Source organism: Protopterus annectens, chromosome 3.part1 (assembly GCF_019279795.1).
Source record: "Protopterus annectens isolate FY-2018-M chromosome 3.part1, PAN1.0, whole genome shotgun sequence".
NCBI lineage: Eukaryota > Metazoa > Chordata > Ceratodontiformes > Protopteridae > Protopterus > Protopterus annectens.
In genome coordinates this window covers 1,723,403,571-1,723,427,017 of record NC_056732.1, presented here as the reverse complement: position 1 = coordinate 1,723,427,017, position 23,447 = coordinate 1,723,403,571, and the positions used below count along the sequence as shown (strand labels likewise).

Sequence of the window (23,447 nt, the reverse complement as noted above, 5' to 3'; positions counted from 1 at the left end):
GGGTTTTTAAATTTTCTCCTGTCCAGCTGGTGAATCTGGGAATCTTGAGGCAATGTTATAACTGCCTCATGTACACAGACAACCCTCTCCTCCTCCTAACAAATTCCAACACATGTGAGAGATGCAACCATATAGCCAAACTGGAGGATAAGCTCTCTCAACTCAGTACTGGCGTAACCAGTCAGGAAGAGAAGGAAACCACACTCACTACAATTCCAGTCTCACAGACCTACCACGACAGCAAACCAAACACATAAACACACAAAAACATACTCGGAGGCTCTAAATAAAAATCTGACTAAGCAGCAGAGACCTCCAAAGCAGACACCCAAGCGACTGCTATCCCAAAACAAAACACGTGCAACACATAGCTCACAAAACCAGTGTGCTGAACAGTTGCAGCCCTTAAGGCTAAACAACACACTTGATACACTTGTAATAGGTGACTCTATCGTCAGGCACACTGACGTCCCGCTCACCAGGCTGAAAAAGGAGAAGGTCATGGTGAGCTGCCTGTTGGGCGCTAGGATCCAACACATAACACAAGCACTCAGGTCATTCCAAGGTAAGTACAAATATGACTCAGTCATCGTCCATGCTGTTGTGAATGACCTGAGATGTACCTCCCTGGACTACATGAAAAGAGACTGATGCCACAATATGAAGACAAGATGATCAATTTCAACAATTGGCTTAAGTATTGGTGTCATTCAAAGGGGATCCAATGCCTGTCTGCCTGGGATGACGTGCTCGACAAGCCACAATGCTTCGCTAGGGACGGCTTGCACCTGTCACCCCTGGGCTTTTGGATATTGGCAAAGGCTTTTGCCACCCCCATAGTGCCTTTTTTAGGCAAGGCTCAAAAGACAAACCCACCTCCATAGGTATCACAAGTGATAAGAAACTAAGAGTAATGCTACTCAATGCCAGAAGTCTAAACCTCAAGATGCACGCACTCAAAACTCTCCTTAGCATGAACATCGATATCTGCGCAGTAACAGAAACCTGGTTCAAGGCTCCCGAGAGCACCCAAGCACTACCAGGTTATACCTCATACCATATTTTTCGGCCCCAAAATTTGGACCGAACCACAAAAGGAGGGGGAGTATCAATATTCGTCAAACACCTCCAGGTTGGTGGCACAACATGAAGCATCTGAGACTATCCATTTGCAACTAACAGTGGGTAAAACTGCCTTCCAGTTTATAGCCTGCTACAGACCACCCTCCCAAACCCAGGAACCCCACTCGGCCTTCCTGAGAACACTGGAAAATATGAAGGTCTCTCCAAACACCATTATATTGGGCGACTTCAACTACCCTAACATAGACTGGGAGCATTACTCTAGCTCCAACACCCTAGCCCAAAGGTTCCTAGAATTTATAAACTCAAATGCTATGGAACAACTTGTTGCCACTCCCACAAGAGGGGAAAACATACTGGACCTGATCATCACCAACATGGGGACTCTATGCTCCAGACCAGAAGTGTATCCCTCACTGGTAAGATCAGACCATAAACTAATCTCACTAGATATTCACATCCCAGCCCCAGCCCCTGCCCAGAAAACTACAGTGAAAAACTTCTCTAAAGCAAATTTCACACTCCTCAAAACTGAGGTGGAATCCTTCAAAGCCCCCGGGCCTGTGGAAAATATGGCCCAGACCGCAGAATCCTTTATAAATGCATTCTATGAACACCTTCAGGAATGCATGGATCATGCAATCCCATATAAAACCAAGACCCAATCCTCCAAGGTTAGGCGTCCTGTCTGGTGGACCCCAGCCATAAACAAACTATACAATAGAAGGAGGAAGCTACTACATGATAGAGCAAATTCCCAAAAAGGAAAGGCATCTCTGATCAGTATTAGCAAAAACGTACTGGCACTCATAAAATCGTCTAAGGCCAACTTCAAGAGAAAAACTGCACAGGACACTAAGGGTAATCATAAGGCTTTCTATAGTTATGTTAGGAACCTGGGTGGGAATTCCCAGATATGCTCAGAACTAGTCCAAAATGACAAAAAATACACCGAACCCACAGACATTGCCAACATCCTAGCTGATAGGTTCAGCGCAAACTTCTCCATCCTTCCCCACGAAAAGGGCAAATATCTATCCCAGCAGAGTGCTGCCCCCTGACATCTCAGATGCTCAGGTAAGAGCCGCCCTCTCCAAAGCAAAAAACACAGCATCAATGGCAGCAGACGGTGTCCCGGGCTGTGTCCTACATGAACTCCAAGAAGAACTAAACCCAAACATAAAACTACTGTTCAATCTCAGCCTTACTACAAGATATGTACCCAAAGAGTGGCGTACAGCAACAGTGGTCCCTCACCACAAAGTTGGTGCCTCAACGGATCCTGGAAACTATCGCCCCATAAGCCTAACTAGCTTGGTCTGCAAAGCTATGGAAAGGATCATCATAGACCTCATAAATAAAGATATTGGGAACCTACAGACACTGGATCCTACCTAGTTCGGCTTTGTTAAGGGCAGATCCTGCCTCTTAAACCTGGTCAATTTCTTTGAAACAGTCACCAAGGCCATTGACGAGGGGAAGGTGGTCCACACAGCCTACCTGGACCTTGCAAAAGCCTTCGATACAATACCCCACTCAGGCATTATAGATAAGCTCACCAGCTTAAATATAAACTCCTATGTCACTAGATGGGTTGCAAACTGGCTCAAGGACAGAACCCACATGGTTAGAATTGCTGGAGCCATGTCAGACTCCAAACCAGTTACAAGTGGTGTCCCACAAGGCTCAGTCCTGGGACCTCTCTTGTTCGGTATATATTTCTCGGAGGTACAGGCTAACATGGAAGGACTGTGGCTGACCAATTTAGCAGATGACTGCAAACTGGGCACCATAATTGACTCTCCAGCCGACACAAGCATCCTACATAAGGGCCTCATAGAAAAAGACAACTGATGCCAGAGCCATGGCTTCAAGCTAAACACCAAAAAGTGTATAGTCATCCCCTTTGGCAAAAACAAAGTGCCCACAAATTACCACATAGGTGGTAATCCATTAAGTACGGAAGAAGTAATTAGGGACCTGGGTACCCAAGTTGATAGCAATCTCTCATTTGACAACCATGTGGCCAAAGTGGTTAGAAAAATATTTTATATAGCCCACCTAATCATGAAGGGATTCACATCTAGATCAGGGGAGGTCACCGTGCCTCTTTACTCATCCCTCATCAGGCCTATAATTGAGTACACTGCCCCTTTTGGGATGTACCTTACCAGACACCTGCAGCAATTGGAAAGACCCCAAAAGTACCTCACCAAGAGGATCAAAAGGCTCAAACAGATGCCATATGCTGCCTGGTTAAAGAAACTCCAGCTCTACTCAGTGGCATACCGCCTGCTCAGAGGCGATCTGTGCCTGACGTATAAAGCCATGTCCAACCCGGAATTAATGGACATTCTGCACCTCAGAAAATCCAAATCCCATCGAGCTACGTGCTCGAGAGACTTGAACCTCAGCACTGAAATAAATAGGACATGCTGGAGGGACAGATTCATAACCCGGAGGCTCCCTTCACTCTGGAATAAAATCCCACTCCAGGTTAGGCAGAGTCCCTCATTGACTTTCTTCAAGAGGAATCTTGATGAGTGGATGGGAGATTGTAGGTTTACCCTGGGTATCACTTCTGTGTCACTGTTAGACAGAGGCAGAGTATACTAACCTCGAAAAAGGGCATAGCAAAATTCATTTAAAATGGGAGGCGAAAGCCAAACACATTCTGGCTAAGCTTATAAATGCCCTGGGGCAGATAGCCTAGTATGAACCTATGAACATATATATATATATATATATATATATATATATATATATATATATCTGAACATGATTGTCAATGTATAGATATGTGTGCATATCTGTACAATTGTAATGTGTACCCCTTCACATTGTACATTCCCTATGGTAGAATGACTTTTCTGCATGATATGTTACAGATATTGCCCTGACATGTACAGATGAATAGGATTACTGTTGGAGCATTGTAGCTGTGTTGTGGAGGGTCCTGAAGTCAAGTACTGCATGTGCTGGATATTGGAATGCACAGCATATCTGTTAGGGCTGGGGGTGATTACATAGCACTAATTACCAGGTGTCTCTCATTTGTGCCCCCACCCCATTGACTATGCTTATTGTCTGTTATGTTGTACTGAGTGGTTCAGGATTTTTGTCCCATGTGGTAATGCTATACAATATGCACATGTATATATATATATATATATATATATATATATATATATATATATATATATATATATATATATATACACACACATATATATATATATACACACACACATATATATATATATATATATATATATATATATATATATATATATATGTGTGTGTGTGTGTGTGTGTGTGTGTGTGTGTGTGTGTATCTGCATAATTATATATGTGAAACCCCCATATATATAGAGAGAGATAGATATGGACATTGATATAGATATAGATATGTGTATATATATATATATATATATATATATGTATACACTGAACATATTTATCTATCTATGTACATTTGCTATTATATGATTATTTGTGAGTCATACATACACACACATATATATATATATATATATATATCTATGGCTGTCTATCTGTCTACATTTACAGATATAAATCTGTCCATATGTCTATGCATGTTCGGCTTATATGTATGGCCTGTACCTCATTCTCTTGACAATTGACATGGACGATCTTAGGATTGAGGGCAGTCACTCGTGCTGACACCTTTGTGTTTCAGACTTTTCATCTCCTTCAAAACATGTGTTCTAGTACATATAACTGTGTAACTAGCAATGTTTTAATTGTATTGGAGCAGTATTTGACAGATATCCCTATTTGTACCCACATTTTGGCACACTTTGTCTGGAATTCTTGCATTAAGAGGTTGCGTGGTATGATATTACTACATTTCCTGTGCTGTTGATTGTGCTGGCTGATATGTTTGTTAAAATAAGAGGGTTATGTACATCTGCCATGGCTTACAGGTAAATCACTTTGTGTATGATGTGTAGGGTCCTGGGTTCGGGCCTTGCAGAGGCTGTATATTTTGTTGCTGGGCAGAACACCTGCCATTGGATGCAGAGTGATCAAGGGACGATTGAGCAGTTGTACATGGGTGTGTGCGGGTTTGCGCAGAGCTAAGCAATGCTAACCTCTGGGTGCATTTTCTTACACTCAGTTAGCTTCTACTTTGCTTAATCTGTGTAGGCAATGCTTACCCCCCATGCAAATACACTTATACATGCTTAGTACTGCTTATTTGTGCTTACAGCTGCATACTAGTGCCTTATTCATTATGACACTGACACTTCATATGTATATTTAATGCAGTACTCCTGTTCAAATTTAATTGTTATTTAGTAGGTTATACAGCAAAATGATGTTCATATACAGATTTCACATGGAAAATAGAATGTGCTGCAGTGGGACTCGAACCAGGAATGCGTGCTCATTATGCAGATGCTCTGCCCACTACACTATTGCTGTTCTGCTTCATTTGCATATTTCTACCATAATTTCATACCTATGTTCCATTTCACCAGCCCCAGAGCTCCATGTATACAGCATCCATCCATTCTACAGTTGCTAGACCTGCCATACCACACCTCCACACATTTCCCTCTCTGCATGTCTCGATCCTCCTCCAGTATACTGTCTCGACCCAAGCATCTGCACTCTCTTTAGTCCACGTACAAATGAACCTTCCCTTGATCCTCCTCTGATACTGTTGGAGACATCAATGTGACCCACAACTTTTGGTTTGTCCCATTAGGGATGGACTTGTTGTTGTGTCAAGAGTAGACTTAGCTGGTCTACACTGTTTCTCCCACTGGTAGCATCCTGTCAGGGTTTTGAGAAGCAGCGGTTTGCTCACACACCTGGCCAGCCTCATCTCCCGGTTCTGCGGAACCAATGCCCCAGGTGTGACATTGTGTGCATGAAGCATGCCCACACGCCCCCATGGTGTGCATCGTTTTTTCATTATTCTCTTCTGTATTATGCAAGACTACTGTTCTCACAGTATGATTGGGCAGGCACTGTTCTTTGATGGACATAGACTGCTCGTAATACTGTGAGCAATGCACATGTTTGCTGGTATTAATCTACACACTTACATACATTTCCTGAATTGTTGGATGACTGTGCTGGATGATATGTTTGTGATCATAGCAGCTGAATATTTATCTGCCATGGCTTAGTGGAACTCACGTAGACTATAGTCTGCAGGGTCGGGGGGGTTGCAACCTGGCAGTGCAGATTATTTTGTTAATGGCCACAATGACAGCTGTTGGCTACAGAGTGACTAAGGCACTGTAGAGCAATTGTAGGCGGGTATGCGCTGGTTTGCATGAGGCTCAGCATTGCTGATCTCTGGTTGCGGGGTCTTACACTGAGTTAACTTCTACATTGCTTAACCAGTGTGGTAATTGCTTACTGCTGCCCAAACAGGCTTATACCCACTTGCTCCCACATACCCCCATGCTACTTCATGTATTTAGTTTACATTTGTCGACTGGGACAATCCGACTGGATGCTTGTCCATTTTCAGTGGTGGCCCATGGAGTAGAGCTCCACAGTGACCCTGGCTACTAATTCCAATTAATACTGAGGTGTTCACATTCATAGAGAGTAACAGACATAACATAGCTATGTACCACATTCTTCATGCTTAGTTTACATTAATATGTCGGTATTAGACATGCTTAGGTTAGGTTTACATGTCAGGTACGACTGTAGACAAAGGTCAGTTTAAGGTGAAGTTGGATTCCAGTTTAACACTTCTGGATAGGTTACACACAGGTATTCGGGGTAGGTTTAGTTATTCCATATCTGGATAGGTTACACACAGGTATTCGGGGTAGGTTTAGTTATTCCATACCTGGATAGGTTACACACAGGTATTCGGGGTAGGTTTAGTTATTCCATACCTGGATAGGTTACACACAGGTATTCGGGGTAGGTTTAGTTATTCCATACCTGGATAGGTTACACTCAGGTATTCGGGTTAGGTTTAGTTATTCCATACCTGGATAGGTTACACTCAGGTATTCGGGTTAGGTTTGGTTATGCCATACCTGGATAGGTTACACTCAGGTATTCAGGTTAGGTTTGGTTATGCCATACCTGGATAGGTTACACTCAGGTATTCGGGGTAGGTTTAGTTATTCCATACCTGGATAGGTTACGCACAGGTATTCGGGGTAGGTTTAGTTATTCCATACCTGGATAGGTTACACTCAGGTATTCGAGTTAGGTTTGGTTATGCCATACCTGGATAGGTTACACTCAGGTATTTGCGTTAGGTTTGGTTATGCCATACCTGGATAGGTTACACACAGGTATTCGGGTTAGGTTTAGTTATTCCATACCTGTGTGGTACAGTAGAGGAGAATAGTGAAGGCGTAGGTAGGTAGGTAGAGGGGGTGACATTGTAATTGTATAGTAGTCTGTTGGAATAATTGGATGGGGAGCAATAGGGAAGGTTTGTCAGATGTTGGGATTTGTATGCAAGGCAGGACAAGATGTGTCATTTTCACTAGTTGATGTAGGGGTATAGAGTGTAAGTTGGGGGGGGATTTTGCAAGGTGGTGAGCCAAGTGTGCTTGTGGTGTTCCTTCATGTGTTATTTACATGTGTCCTGTGGAACAGCTGATGTAATACATGTGGGTAGGGGGTTTCAGATTCTACCAATATAGTTGGGGAAGAGGGTGTCACCTACATGTAACTTTAAATATTAATAGAAATGGAACAGGGGTTGATAGGTAAGTGGTGTTCATGTGGCACAAAAAGGAGAGATAGTAGGGGAATTATCCAGGGATGTGCAGGAAGGCTGACGGGAAGGTCCACAGCTGGCCATTTCTTCTACAGCAACAGCTGTGTATATACACTGCATTTGGGGGTAGGTTTGGACACTGACACCCTTGGGTGGGTATGAGGACAACAATAATACCTTGTGATGCCAATTAGTTCGGCTTATATGCCTACAGTGGGGTGTTGCGACCATGTGTTCTTTGGTGTTATTTAGTGGAATTTGCAACAACACATCTGGTTATACCATACTTTGCCATGTAAAATAGACTGTGCTGCAGTGGGACTCATACCAGGCATGGCTGCTCATTAGGTGGCGGCTCTGTCCAATGCACACTATTGCTTACATCCCTGGGGCGGTCTGAAAAGAACTACTCCAACCAATACCTGCATGCCTAGGCCCATAATTTCATACCCATAAATCCCCCCTCCTGCACCTCCTCTACAGCACTCATCCTTACTCCGGGTGCAGGTCGGGTCTAAACACACCACTACACACTGCCCACTCTCCACTTCTCGGGACCCATCAGGTACGTTATCTCGACCCATGGATAATCAGGGTTCCCCAGCCTTGTAGTCCGAGAACATACATGCCCTGCCATTGCGCATCTGTGTAATGCCAGGAACCTGAATATGCTTTAATTTTTGGGTTGTCCCACAAGGGAAGTTCTTGTCTTTGTTTCAAGATTAGACTTGGTGGGTCTCTCCCACTGGTAGTATCCTGCCTGTAGTCTGGGAAGCAGTGGTATGTTTACTTTTTTTTGTGTGGTTGTTTGTATGTTTCACCTGCCAGGCTGAGGGGGGGTTGATGCTACGTGTTACAAGTTTGTTGATTAGGCCCCTCACCCTCATTGGCACTGCCTGTGAACATATGTATAGCTATATATATATGTATATATACACACAAACTATATATATATGTATAGAGCTACACACACACACACACACACACACACACACACACACACACACACACACACACACACACACACACACACACACACACACACACACACACACACACACACACACACACACACACACACACACACACACACACACACACACACACACACACACACACACACTCACACACGCACACACACACATATATATATATATATATATATATTTATTTATTTATTTGCAGTTGGTTTACCAGGATAGTCCATTGGGCCAAAATGAACCCGTTTTCAATGGAGTCCTGGGGAGAAAAGCTCCAATAACAAACAAACTAACTAGGTACATACAATAAATTACTAATGATAATTATACAAATGTAAAAAGATACAAGCATATTATTACAAAATTCAGGAAACATTTCAAACAATACAGTCTAGTGATGATAATTTGAGGTGATTTAGGCTGTGAAAAGTAATATATATAATATATTATAAGTAATAGTAAAAGTAATATATATATATATATATGCTGGATACTATATTTCGTGTGCATACTGGCCAACCTTGTGTGATTCATATGCTTTGCAATACCTACAACTAAATCTGTTAGTGTACACAGAGTCACATGTGAAATCTATTTTTAGCACCAGGAAATCATTCGTCCCATGTGGGACAACCCGAACATTGGGTATACAACTTTTGTCTACACCCAGAGTTACATAGGTACCCATGGCTATGTGCATGGACTATGGCGTGTGCCCGACCTGGGATACTTGGGTCGGGACAACATACGGGATGGGTCTCAAGGGGGGAGTGGATGGGGGGGCAATGTTTGGTGGTGTGGTAGCTACGGGCCGATAACCAGGGTAAGGATGGTGGCTGCTTGTGTGCAGCTGGTGGGAGGAAGTGGAACTGTGGGTAATGAATGCATGGGTCGGGGATGGCCTTGGTTGGATGGGCCTGTACTGCTCGACCCGCCTAGTGGGTGGGGGAGAGGAGGATGTGATGTCAACATGTGAAACATAATAGAGGGCTAATTTAAATCCCTATTTCAATGACACATGTACAATACAATGAGCTTGGTAGTGTATTGCAGGGCAGATGTGTTTGACTGGGTGGGGGATATGCCAATTCGTGTGTGATGTATATTGTTTGGGGCCTCTCAAGCCCATTCATGGTGCATGTGGACATATATGTGTCTGTTAATCTACCATTGCTATCTACAGATGTCTGGCCATATATACCTCTGTGGGTATATATATTTGCTTACATATTTCTAACTATGTCTGTATATACCTATGTAGACATATATCTGCGTACATATATATATGTATATATATGTAACTTGCTGTGTATATGTGGACATATAGATGTTGACATATATATGTGTAGTTGTTGGCATTTGCATGTATATCTGTTTTTATATATATATATATATATATATATATATATATATATATATATATATATATATATATATATATATATATATGTATATATATATATATATATGTGATGCGTCTATATTATCTTATCGAAGTTTCAGAATATCAAATCTGAAATGGTCGGTACCTTATCATCGAATTCTCAAACATCGAAAGATTAAAAAATGCCTAAAAACAAAAATAAATAAAAACTTACCTTTGCAAGCAGGGGGCAAGCCTTCCTGAACCCCCCACACCTCCCTACTTAAATATACCAACTCTGAGACCGCACTACATTGAACTATATGGAAATCTCTCCTTATGGAGATTTCCGTTTAAACGTTCAATGTTTTTTGCTTTTGCTAATATGGTGCCGACAATATCAGCTTCGATATTGTCGGCCTTCGACAATGTGAACTAGACCCTATGTGACTACATCTATAGATATGTTGTATCCATTTAGATGGTAATGTATTTGCACACACACGTCCATCTAGCTGTAGGTATACATTCTCTGTACTGTGGCATGACTGGGCTGGGTTTATATTTCTGGCAACATACGATTTATGCATATCTGGCATGGCATAGTGATAAATCATTTTGTGTATGGTGTGCATGGTCCTGGGTTCCAGCCTTGCAGAAGCTGTTTATTTTGTTGCTGGGCAGGACACCAGCCATCAGATACGGTGTGCTTAAGGCACTTTAAAGCGGTTGTAAGCAGGTTTGCGAGGAGGTAAGCACTGCTAAGTTCTGGTCACACTGTCTTACACCTAGTTTGCTTCTCCTTTGCTTAATCTGTCTCAGCAGTGCTTAATCCTACGCAAACACACTTGCACACGCTTACTAATGCTTACATATACTTACTACTGCTTATCTGAGCTTACGCCTGCATACAGCTGCCTTATTCATTATGATGCTGACTCTTCACATGTGCATTTCCTGCAGTACTCCTGTTCATAAAAATGTATATTTAGTGGGTTTTGCATTACAAATATCACTTATACCATGCTTTGCCGATTAAAATAGACTGTGCTGCACTGGCACTCGAACTGGGAAGGCCTGCTCGTTAGGCGAATGCTCTGCCCGCTTCACTATTGCTGACATGCTTCATTTGCATATATCGTCCTTGTTATCCTCTTCAGCCTTTTAGGCTGCTTTCACTGTGACTAAGCAATGGGCACACCCGCAACCTATGGTTAGCTGTACTTGGTGCTTTAGACACAGATATGGGGGTTTCTTCTTTTGATTTTTATGTCCTGTTGCTGTTGCACACATGGAAGACTGTTGGCGGGGATATGTGGACACCTACGAGCGGTATCACTCATTTATTTCCACTTTCTGCTGTTCAACATTGCAAGGGGTGTGTTTATTCTGAGTGCTGTGCTCTCAGACATGCCCCACTGCACTTGTACATGCTCCATCTAAGCTTGGGAGCTCAGGCAGTGCACCTTCATTACTATGCATGGCGCACTGCTGTCCTGCTCCTAAGCGGCTGCTTCCATGCAGGACTACACTAGTCCTGCATGGAAGATTAGTAAATCCAGGGGGGGGGGGTTCTTTTATCACATGTTATTGAAAAGGTACTAAATGAAATGTAAAAAGTACCCTTAAAATAGCTACACTGCAAAACTGAGTAGTGACAAAAACTAAAATAACATGTAGAAGCTGTACTAAATGCAATACAAAATAATATAATGCAGTACTGTAACAGTTATTCTATTTGTTGAGTTGACAGCAAGAATAAAACTTCTTTGCACAACAGGTGAGGTCATAACTTTCAGTTGTCCAGATTTTTGCAGAATGTCCATATTTTTCCTTGTAAGTTTGGTCTGTTCACATTAAAAGTTGTGGTTTTCTAGGAAAACAGTGAAGACTGAATTCACTGAATAATGACAGACATTTGAGTTTCAGACTTCATATCCTTCAGATAATGCATGGAACCACAAAACCTTTTATTCTAGCAACTTTCTAATTTTATAAGAGCAATATTTACAATGTGCCCTATTTTGGGGCTTTTGTCCCCCCATTATTTTTGGCTTCATCAAGATTTATTGTGCTAAGAGGTTGAAATCTGTGGGTGAAGTGTCACACATAGCTCTGTGTTTACTGAACATTTCATGCCCCATCCACACCTGCCATCACAAACATGCCCAGAGTAGTAAGGAAGCAGGTACAAACAATGGAAAATGGGGTTTGTTTGCACAATGATTCAACTCACTCTCCATGACAGTGTAAGGAGCTGAGACATGCTGTAGACGCTCCGCACAGAGCCTGTGCTTGACTGGATCAAAAGGAAAGAGCTGGTATGGTTCACACATCTTAATAATGATGCCCCATAGTTCATAGGTGGTTACTAGGCTAACAACACAGGGGGCCTCTTTAAGCCATGCCTCCCAAGAATCAAACCCTGTACCTTGTGTCTGTGAGGTACAATAGTGCAGCTATCATTTGGGTTGTTCTTGATAAGACCAGTGGGGAAGAGGACCTAGTGGAGACTCATAGACTACATCTCTTCGATGGCCTCAGAATGCTGGGGATCCCCAAGATAAGCTTGAACCTGTGGTTGAAGAAAGGGGTGCTTGGTCAGCCTATTTGGTTTGCTGCCAGATCACCCTCACAAGGAACTTTGAAATGAATATGAAGAGTAATAAGCTGGATACAAGTGCAAGTGACAGCATGTATGTACAGCCAGTGATGTGATGTTAAAATGCTAAAGCATGCTGAGCAAATAATCACTCCTCATCCCTAGCTCCAAGAGAGAGAGAGAGACAGAGAGAGAGAGAGAGAGAGAGAGAGAGAGAGAGAGAGAGTCACCTCTTCTGTTATTGATAATCTAATTATGTTCATAGCAGTAATGTTTTCATTCAAAATCAACATTTGAATACAGAGAAGGCATTAGAAGGCATTTTAGCAAGTGGGATCTTTGACCTGGCATCCCTCAGTGTCAGAGGTTGCCCCCTTATTCCCTGTTACATAAATATATTAATTCTTATGTAACTTTAGCACAAGGAAATAAGAAATGGTCAAGATACTGAAGTGTCAGTGTTTAAATGCAGAACACAAGAACCACACATCAATGATATATTATTTTCAATCACTGGTGTGTTACACTTAAACCTGTCATGTCTCATCCAAGGAACTGAGCAGGTCTAGTGTGGGGCATTAATGTAAAAACACAAATCCATAGTATTATGCATGTCTAATGTGGAACATCAATGTAAATACACAGATCCATGTTTCTGAGAAGGACTAATGTGAAATGTTTATGCAAATGCACAGATCCATAGTACTGCACATGTCTAATCTGGAACAATAATGTAAACACACATCCATGGTACTGTGCATGTTTAACGTGGAGCAATAATCTAAACACACACATCCATTGTACTGTACATGTCTAATGTGGAACATTAATGTAAACATACAGATCCATAGTACTGTAAATGTCTAATGTGGAACAATAATCTAAACACACGCATCCATTGTACTGTGCATGTCTAATGTAGAGCATTAATGTAAACACACAGATCCATAGTACTGTGCATGTCTAATGTGGAACATTAATGTAAACACACAGATCCATAGTACTGTAAATGTCTAATGTGGAACAATAATCTGAACACACACATCCATTGTACTGTGCATGTCTAATGTAGAGCATTAATGTAAACATACAGATCTATAGTACTGTACATGTCTAATGTGGAACATTATTGTAAATGCACACATCCATAGTACTGCACATGTCTAATGTGGAACAATAATTTAAACACACACATCCATTGTTCTGTGCATGTCTAATGTAGAGCGTTAATGTAAACATACAGATCCATAGTACTGTACATGTCTAATGTGGAACATGAATGTAAATGCACACATCCATAGTACTGTGCATCTCTAATGTGGAACATTATTGTAAACGTACACATGCACAGAACTGCAAATGTCTAATGTGGAACAATAATGCAAACGCACACATCCATTGTACTGCGCATGTCTAATGTGGAACATTAATGTAAACATACAGAGCCATAGCACTGTGTATGTCTAATGTGGAACATTAATGTAAACATACAGATCCATAGTACTGTGCATGTCTAATGTGGAACATTAATGTAAACGTACAGATCCATAGTACTGTAAATGTCTAATGTGGAACAATAATCTGAACACACACATCCATTGTACTGTGCATGTCTAATGTAGAGCATTAATGTAAACATACAGATCTATAGTACTGTACATGTCTAATGTGGAACATTATTGTAAATGCACACATCCATAGTACTGCACATGTCTAATGTGGAACAATAATTTAAACACACACATCCATTGTTCTGTGCATGTCTAATGTAGAGCGTTAATGTAAACATACAGATCCATAGTACTGTACATGTCTAATGTGGAACATGAATGTAAATGCACACATCCATAGTACTGTGCATCTCTAATGTGGAACATTATTGTAAACGTACACATGCACAGTACTGCAAATGTCTAATGTGGAACAATAATGCAAACGCACACATCCATTGTACTGCACATGTCTAATGTGGAACATTAATGTAAACATACAGAGCCATAGCACTGTGTATGTCTAATGTGGAACATTAATGTAAACATACAGATTCATGGTACTGTGCATGTCTAATGTGGAACATTAATGTAAACATACATATCCATAATACTGTACATGTCTAATGTGGAACAATAATCTAAACACACACATCCATTGTACTGCACATGTCTAATGTGGAACATTAATGTAAACATACAGATTCATGGTACTGTGCATGTCTAATGTGGAACATTAATGTAAACATACAGAGCCATAGTACTGTGTATGTCTAATGTGGAACATTAATGTAAACATACAGATCCATAGTACTGTACATGTCTAATGTGGAACAATAATCTGAACACACACATCCATTGTACTGTGCATGTCTAATGTAGAGCATTAATGTAAACATACAGATCTATAGTACTGTACATGTCTAATGTGGAACATTATTGTAAATGCACACATCCATAGTACTGCACATGTCTAATGTGGAACAATAATTTAAACACACACATCCATTGTTCTGTGCATGTCTAATGTAGAGCGTTAATGTAAACATACAGATCCATAGTACTGTACATGTCTAATGTGGAACATGAATGTAAATGCACACATCCATAGTACTGTGCATCTCTAATGTGGAACATTATTGTAAACGTACACATGCATAGTACTGCAAATGTCCAATGTGGAACAATAATGCAAACGCACACATCCATTGTACTGCACATGTCTAATGTGGAACATTAATGTAAACATACAGAGCCATAGCACTGTGTATGTCTAATGTGGAACATTAATGTAAACATACAGATTCATGGTACTGTGCATGTCTAATGTGGAACATTAATGTAAACATACATATCCATAATACTGTACATGTCTAATGTGGAACAATAATCTAAACACACACATCCATTGTACTGTGCATGTCTAATGTAGAGCATTAATGTAAACATACAGACCCATAGTACTGTGCATGTCTAATGTGGAACATTAATGTAAACATACAGATCCATAGTACTGTAAATGTCTAATGTGGAACAAGAATCTGAACTCACACATCCATTGTACTGTACATGTCTAATGTAGAGCATTAATGCAAACATACAGATACATGGTATTGTGCATGTCTTATGTGGAACATTAATGGAAATGCACACATGCATGTTATTGTGCATGTCTAATGTGGAACATTAATGTAAACACAGAGATCCATGTTTGTGTGCATGTATAATGTGGAACATACATGTAAACAAACAGATTCATGGTACTGCTCACAATTATTTATGTTCTTTGGCTAAATGTTTTAATAGTTGGAAATGCTACACCCTACTGGTAACCTTTTATTTTGTTATTTATACTGACTTTTGGGGACAGGAGCTGTAAATTGCTTGTGACTGTTTGCATGAGGGAGTTAAGATATGCAGTTTTGATTTTTGTCTTGGCTATTTGTGAACTTATTTCTGAGGTGGTTGCTGATGAAATAACAGATGAAAGCCTGAATACTAGTGCTCCTGTTTTATTTCTGGGACATGAGCAGGTATCATTATGGATAATATTTTGTGGAGATAAAGAAGCAGAATCATAACAAGATTACAAGGTGTATACATACCTGGGTGTTTTGTGTAGGACTTACAACAAAAATATTTAAAATCCTGGTTTTCATGATAAGTGCAATTTTGACATGCATCAGAATCACTACAATCCTAGACAGATGGGGCATCTGCTTTATCAACTTGGGGGATGGTACCTCAGGACCTCCTGTATTGTACCCCAGTGCCAGTACAAATGACCAGTGTTGAGACTAAAACAATAGCATTCCTGTTTTAACATGAAGTGATAGTTTACAACCTAAAAAATTATTGAACTGTATAATTGTGTCTATTAATAGTGAATTTTATTCACAGTTTTTTTATTCAAGGATATCAGCCTTACAATGTTGCAGTGTTTGGGCCTGATCACTAAGTGGTAAACATTTCTTCAGTTTTTCCAATTTTAACACAAAGTTTAACAAAATCTATATGTTTCTCAGCTTTTTTAGTAATTCCAATGACTTAATTGTTGCTGACAATGTATTATTTTGATATAAGCTGTTAAAGTGGTGGAAGGAATTTGCCTACTTTGTGACTCTGAGTAAACTGCTAAATCAGGAGTTGCACCCAGGTCACTCCTGAAAATAGAAAATATTATCCAGTGAACTTAATTGATCAACAAATAAGTAAAAATAAATAACGTGAAACTTAATTTTTTTTCCTTTTGAAATTTAAGTAACTATGTGATTGTTCAGTCAGCATCAAGAACTTTTAATCTGAGATAGCATTTTGAGTCATTTAACTTACTTAGAGATTTTTCTATTAATTGCAATTGATATGAGTTGCAAGTAAAAGAAAAAAATATCAAATTTTTATATTTTATTTCAGTTTTTATGAATGGACAGTTATTTGTGTAATTTTCTAATGAAGTTCTTTCTTTGCTTAAAACAATAATATGCATCTGTTATTGTATTACTATTGTATTATCTGCAATGACTTTTCAAAATACTATATGCTAGACTATAAAATACTATTTGCTAGACTACAAAATGCTATTTTTTCTATACTGTGTATATTTTGTATCCAAGAATGGACCCATTTTTTATTTTATCAGACCTTAAATTGAATTCTGGAAAGTTGAAATGTGTTTTAGGAAGGGTAGAAGTATTAAAGATTTGTTAGAATTTAGTAAAAATAATAATATTCAAAAATGGAAGAAAAGGGGTACGTTTAATTGTAGCATGTGCCCACAGTGCGCAAATATTAGTAATGTGGAAAGTATAACAGTAGAATCAAGAGATAGGACTATCATGAGTAGTATATATAATACATGTGAAAGTAGTAGTGTGGTATATAGTATAACGTGTATGACACGTGATGCATTCTATATTGGAAAGACAGAGAGAAAATTAAGGAAAAGTGTATATGAACATTTGAATGCTATTCAGAACAAAAACAAAGTAATGCCTTATATAAACATTCAGTAATCTGTGTTTCAACTAAATTTCAGTTATTGTATTAGAGGAGATACCTAAGGATGTAAGGGGTGGTATGTGGGAAACCAAAACTGAATATCGGGAGTTATACTGGCAAATTGTGCTTGAAGCTCGTATATCGTCAGGACTCAACAATACTATTTCCCTAGCTCCAGTTTTAAAACTTAGAGCGGCTAGACTTTGATGCTATACCCACAAGAGCATTAGGCATGTAAATAAGTACAAAATAATAAAAAATATGTTCCTGCTATACTGTACTATGTCCACTAGATGGTAGCATTGGACTAAAACTCCTGGATCAGTTCCGATTTGTATTTTATACATATTTTATTACATATAATTGCTTTAAAATAGTTAGGAAAATTGAGTAATTTTAAACGATACTAAAAATCAGCTGAAGTATTTTATATATATTTTTAAGAGTTGTAGATGACTGACTAATAGTTGCATAAGCACTAGGAAACAACATATTACATTTTATTTGATTTTGTCTTATTTTAAATAGTCTGGTCTGAATTTTACAATGTATTCACGTGATTGGTGTATATTTTATTGATTAAAGAATTTCATTGGTGGTTAGAAATTGAAGTATGGGATATATTATGGTGTGGGGAATAGAGGTAATAATCATCTGAAGAAGTTTTAGGGACAAAAACGCTGTTACAATAGAGTTGTGTTTATGTGTTTTTCTGTTTTACATTTAATTGGATTAAAGCTTTTTCAGACCTGTAGCGTTGTGCGGTCCTTTCATTGGTGCTTTGAACTTTTTATTAACATAAATAAATAAGTAGTTTTCCAGACAAAAACAAGGGTATTTTTTAATGTATTGATATGTCAGTATGAGAGTTTTATGACCTGGATGTGTCTGCTTTTTCCTGCATAGTTTTTCCATTACCTGCGCAGAGTTCACTTCACAACACCTGAAAATGAAGAGATATACTTTAATGAGGATGGGTTTGCACCTCTTGCATATTCTGTCGTGAATTGGAACGTAAGGTCAGATGGATTTGTGTCACTTCCAATAGTTGGAATATATGACAGCAGATTGCCTGCAAGCATGAGTTTTTCTATTGACTATCAAAACATCATGTGGAATGAATTCAGTCATCAGGTGAGAGTTTGTGTATTTCGGCTTTTCCCGGTTAGGGGTCGCCACAGCGGAACTCCGGTCCGCTAATAATTGGTAGTTGATTTTTATGTGCTGGCTTACCGGGCCAAACGCACAACCTTCAACGAAGTAACGTCCATTCACGTATGTCGCCACACAGAAGACGCTCTGAGAATTGAACGGGCAACGTCCAACTGTGAGGCAACAATGCTACCGCAGCACCACCACCTATTTAATATTATTCATTATTTATTCTTTTTTACCTATAGATATTGCCCTATAACACCAAGAAATGAGACAGTCCACTTCTTTTTTTGTTTTTATGAATATTTAGTACTCAGAATTAAATGTAGAGAAATATAAAGACCGGAATGATTACATGTTAACAAACATGCATGCCTTCTGCTTCTTTCCACTAGTGGTTTCATATAGATATCTGTGTGTGTGTATGTGTGGGGGGGGGGGTATGTCAGTGCTTGCATGTGTGCATGAGGAAGTCAGAGTGTATGTGGGTGTGTGTGTGTGTATTTGTGTGTGTATGCATTTCAGTGTGTCTGTGTGTATGCACCATTGTTTGCATGTGTGCATGAGTAAGTATGTGTGTGTGTGTGTGTGTGTGTGTGTGTGTGTGTGTGTGTGTGTGTGTGTGTGTCTGTGTATGTACAGTATGTCAGTATTTCCATGTGTGCATCCGTGTGTGCGTGTGTGTGTTTGTGTGTGTGTATGTGTCTGTGTATGTATGCCAGTATTTGCATCTGTGTTTGTGTGTGTGTGTGTGTGTGTGTGTGTGTGTGTGTGTGTGTGTGTGTGTGTGTGCCTATGCATGTCTTTCTGTTTTCTCCATTTGTTCCAGTGCTTATCTCGGAAACCAACAAGAAGAGTAAGAGATCAAGTGCCATCTTGCAATCTATCCATTGCACATAATACTTCGAATATGTGGGGGTCTGCTGTGTGATGAGTGACATATTTTGTACTGAAGGTTTGGGTGAACAAGTTTCAAGATTAATTTCCTAATTCTACATGCAAGATATTTAATTTACCACATAAAATATCACCAGGTATTATATTTACCATTTTAATGAATGTTGTGTATGGTTCACTGTTTCCCATTCATTTTAATGGCATGCAGTGTATGCATAGTTTGTCTTTTGAATAGAGTTTCACATACGTTATTTTAGTTTTATGAATCAGCAGTCCTTTGTGTGATTTTTTTATTGAAGATCTGATGTGTATTTATGTTTTGTTCTAGTAGTATGCTGATGGTCATAGTAATCTGTTAGAACTAATGTTTCAGTTCGCTTTTTACTTAATATAATGATAATTGTGTAAAATTTTAGATTCAGGTCCATTTTGCTAATAATCAGTTTTCTGACTGTCACATCATTATTGTGATTTTAATTTTGTATTCTATTTTTTATTTTAATGTATAAACATATATTTATATATATATATATATATATATATATATATATATATATATATATATACATACACACACACACACACACACACACACACACACACACACACACACACACACACACACACACATATATATATATATATATATAAAACAAAGACACCTATCTGTCTATCTATCTATCTATCTATCTATCTATCTATCTATCTATCTATCTTTCTATCTATCTATCTATCTATCTATCTATCTATCTATCTATCTATCTATCTATCTATCTATCTATCTATTAGCAGTGAGGGATATCATCAGAATTAATGACAGACTCATGGCAATCAGACTCCAGGGTAATGATAGGACAGTATTCATAATCTCAGCCTATGTGCCACAGCGGGGTTGTGATAGTGAGGAAAAGAGTGCATTCAGACAGCAGTTGCAGGCCCTACACCTCACTAAATCAAACCCACGCAACTATATATACAAACTAAGAGATTGCACTACAGTGAAGAAAAAGGCAAAGTTGTAGAGCTAGCCAACTACTTCCTAACACTGGGAAAAATTCTTCTATTCGCAGAAGTGAATTTTGACAGATTCTTGTCGATGAAGAGGTGTTTGACATAAAGGTCTTTCAACTTTGGTAATATAGACCCTATCTATCTATCTATCTATCTATCTATCTATCTATCTATCTATCTATCTATCTATCTATCTATCTATCTATCTGTCTTCTATCTATCTGTCTGTCTATCTATCTACATGCGTGTGTGTGTGTGTGTGTGTGTGTGTGTGTGTGTGTGTGTGTGTGTGTGTGTGTACACAGGTTCCAATCAGTATCTCGAATGGCCAAAAACCCGAACTTCATATGGCCAAGACAATATGATTGCGTTTTCAGAAGCTCAAACTTGCAGAAACATTTTATTTTTGTGGGGGGGGGGGGTTGTTTTTTTGGATTCATTTCAGGATTTCGAGCATCTGAAAATTTGATCATATGGTCTCGGCCATATGAAGTTTGGTTTTTGGCAATTCGAGATTCTGAAGTTAATCTGTATACACACATCAACATAACAATTCATTGATGTGCAAAAATATGAACACATAAATCATTGATCTCAAATGGTCAAAGCACTAAACCATGTGGGGGCTGCGCCCTTAACACACCCAGCTAATTATATGTATCATCTCTGTGATGATTCTACAGTAAGGAAAAGGGCAAACTCCCTTATCCCCACAATACCATGATTTCAGCATGAGAAAGCCAGTAAAGTTTGACAAGCTGATTGTCAATTATCTGTACCAGCTTTCTCACTCATTAATCAAAGAAAATACAGGCATGGGCAATAACTTCCTTCTAGCCTGCCAATATACCAAAACAGTTATTCCCATAATAAGTATTCAGGTTGTTTTTAAATATATCTAACTAGTTAACTAGTGCTTGGTTTAGTTTAATCTGTTAGTCTGTTCCATGCATCAGCTACTGTCTCAGAGAACCAATCAGTACATCTCTCATTCCTATATCATCTCCTACACAGATTGTTTGATAAGTCTCTACTACTCTTAGATAACCCTAAACATTCCCAGAGGTAGTTGTCTCTAAATTCCTTATATATCTGAGTAAGATCTCCTCTTAATTATCTATATGAGACACTGTACATGTTGAGATATTTTTGTCTTTCATAATAACTTAAATTTTCACATCCATGGATGCCCTTGGAATATTTCCACTGTACTCTATCCAGTTTACTCATGCTTGTTTTCTTATCAGGTTTCCATATTGCCATTCCGTACTCAAGTTTCAGTCTAATGTAAGTAACAAACAATGACTTCATCATTTCTGATTTCCTAGACTTTATAAATCTTTTAATACAACCTATAGTTCTATAACTATCATTAACCAATTGGTTGATCATCATCATCATCATCAGCCCCCTTTTTCCCATTTTTCTACATGGGGTCGGGGTATCATGTTAACTGTTGCCAACTCTCTCGATTCAGTGCCACACTCCTTCTTCAACACTCATGCCTGACTGTCGCAGATCTTCTTTCACACAATCCATCCCCTTCTTTGCTGGACATCCTCGCTTCCTCTTACCTTCTTCCTGTCTGTCTCAAATCTTCCTCACCAGATTGTCTTCTTCTTTTCTACAAATGTGCCCAAACCACAGTAATTTGTTTTCTTTGATCTTTTCTACAATTGGAGCTATTTTGGCTCTGCTCTTATGTCCTCATTTCTTCATCTGTCCCACAGTATGCGTCCTACCACCTTTCTCAGGCACTTCAGTTCCATCACCTGTAGCTTCTTCAGCTGTTCTGGCTTTACTGCCCAGGATTCTGTACCATACAGTAGTACTGGTCACACCACTGTTTTGTACACCTTACGTTTCACCTTATTTGTCATTCTTCTTTCATAGACTACACTTTCCACTCTGTGCCAGTTGGCTGTAGCCCCTCTGATTCTAGCTTTGACCTCTTCATTCAGACTACCCTTCTCCTCAACCACCCCTCCCAGATACTTGAAGGTGTTTACCTGTTCCAGTATCTTCCCTTCTATTTCTATTCTCTGCTTCTTCTGATTTCCCTAATATGCTGCCATTACCACCATCTTATCTGTGCTTAGTTTCATCCCATGTGCCTTCAGATTTGTATTCCATTCTCCTATCCTTTGCTGAAGTTCTAGCTCAGACTCTGTCTGTACTGCCACATCATCTGCATACAGCAGCTTTGTTGATGTGTCCCCTCCAACCTGTTTGATAATGTAGTCCATCACCAGTATGAACAGCAGTGGGCTCAGAGCTGAACCCTGATGTGCATCCACTCTCACTAGGAACCCCTCTGTGAAGCTGAACACTGTTCATACTTGAGTCACTGGGTCCTAGTACATAGCCTGCACTTATTCTACCAGTGTTTCTGGGACTTCAAACCACTGCAGTACTGCCCAGATCAGCTTTCTTGAGACCTTGTCATATGCTTTCTCCAAGTCTAGGAATGCACAGTTGGACTCTCTCTCCTAATCTGCAAACATTGGGTCAATTTTGTTCCATCCAGATCTGAATCCAAAATGCCCATCTCCCATCTTACATTCTACTGCTCTGCACATCTGTTTAGCAATCACCCTCTCCAGAACTTTCATGCAATGTGGTAGGAGTTTGA

General features: G+C 39.4%; 1 protein-coding gene across 1 annotated transcript in view; it reads left to right on the top strand.

Annotated features, from left to right (window-relative positions):
• LOC122797845 (vomeronasal type-2 receptor 26-like) overlaps positions 1-23,447 on the top strand; it is a 90,128-nt gene that overhangs the window by 34,052 nt on the left and 32,629 nt on the right. The window contains exon 2 of the mRNA XM_044066365.1: positions 18,659-18,886. Within this exon, the coding sequence (XP_043922300.1) occupies positions 18,659-18,886 (228 nt within the window). The remainder of the gene's footprint in view (positions 1-18,658; positions 18,887-23,447) is intronic.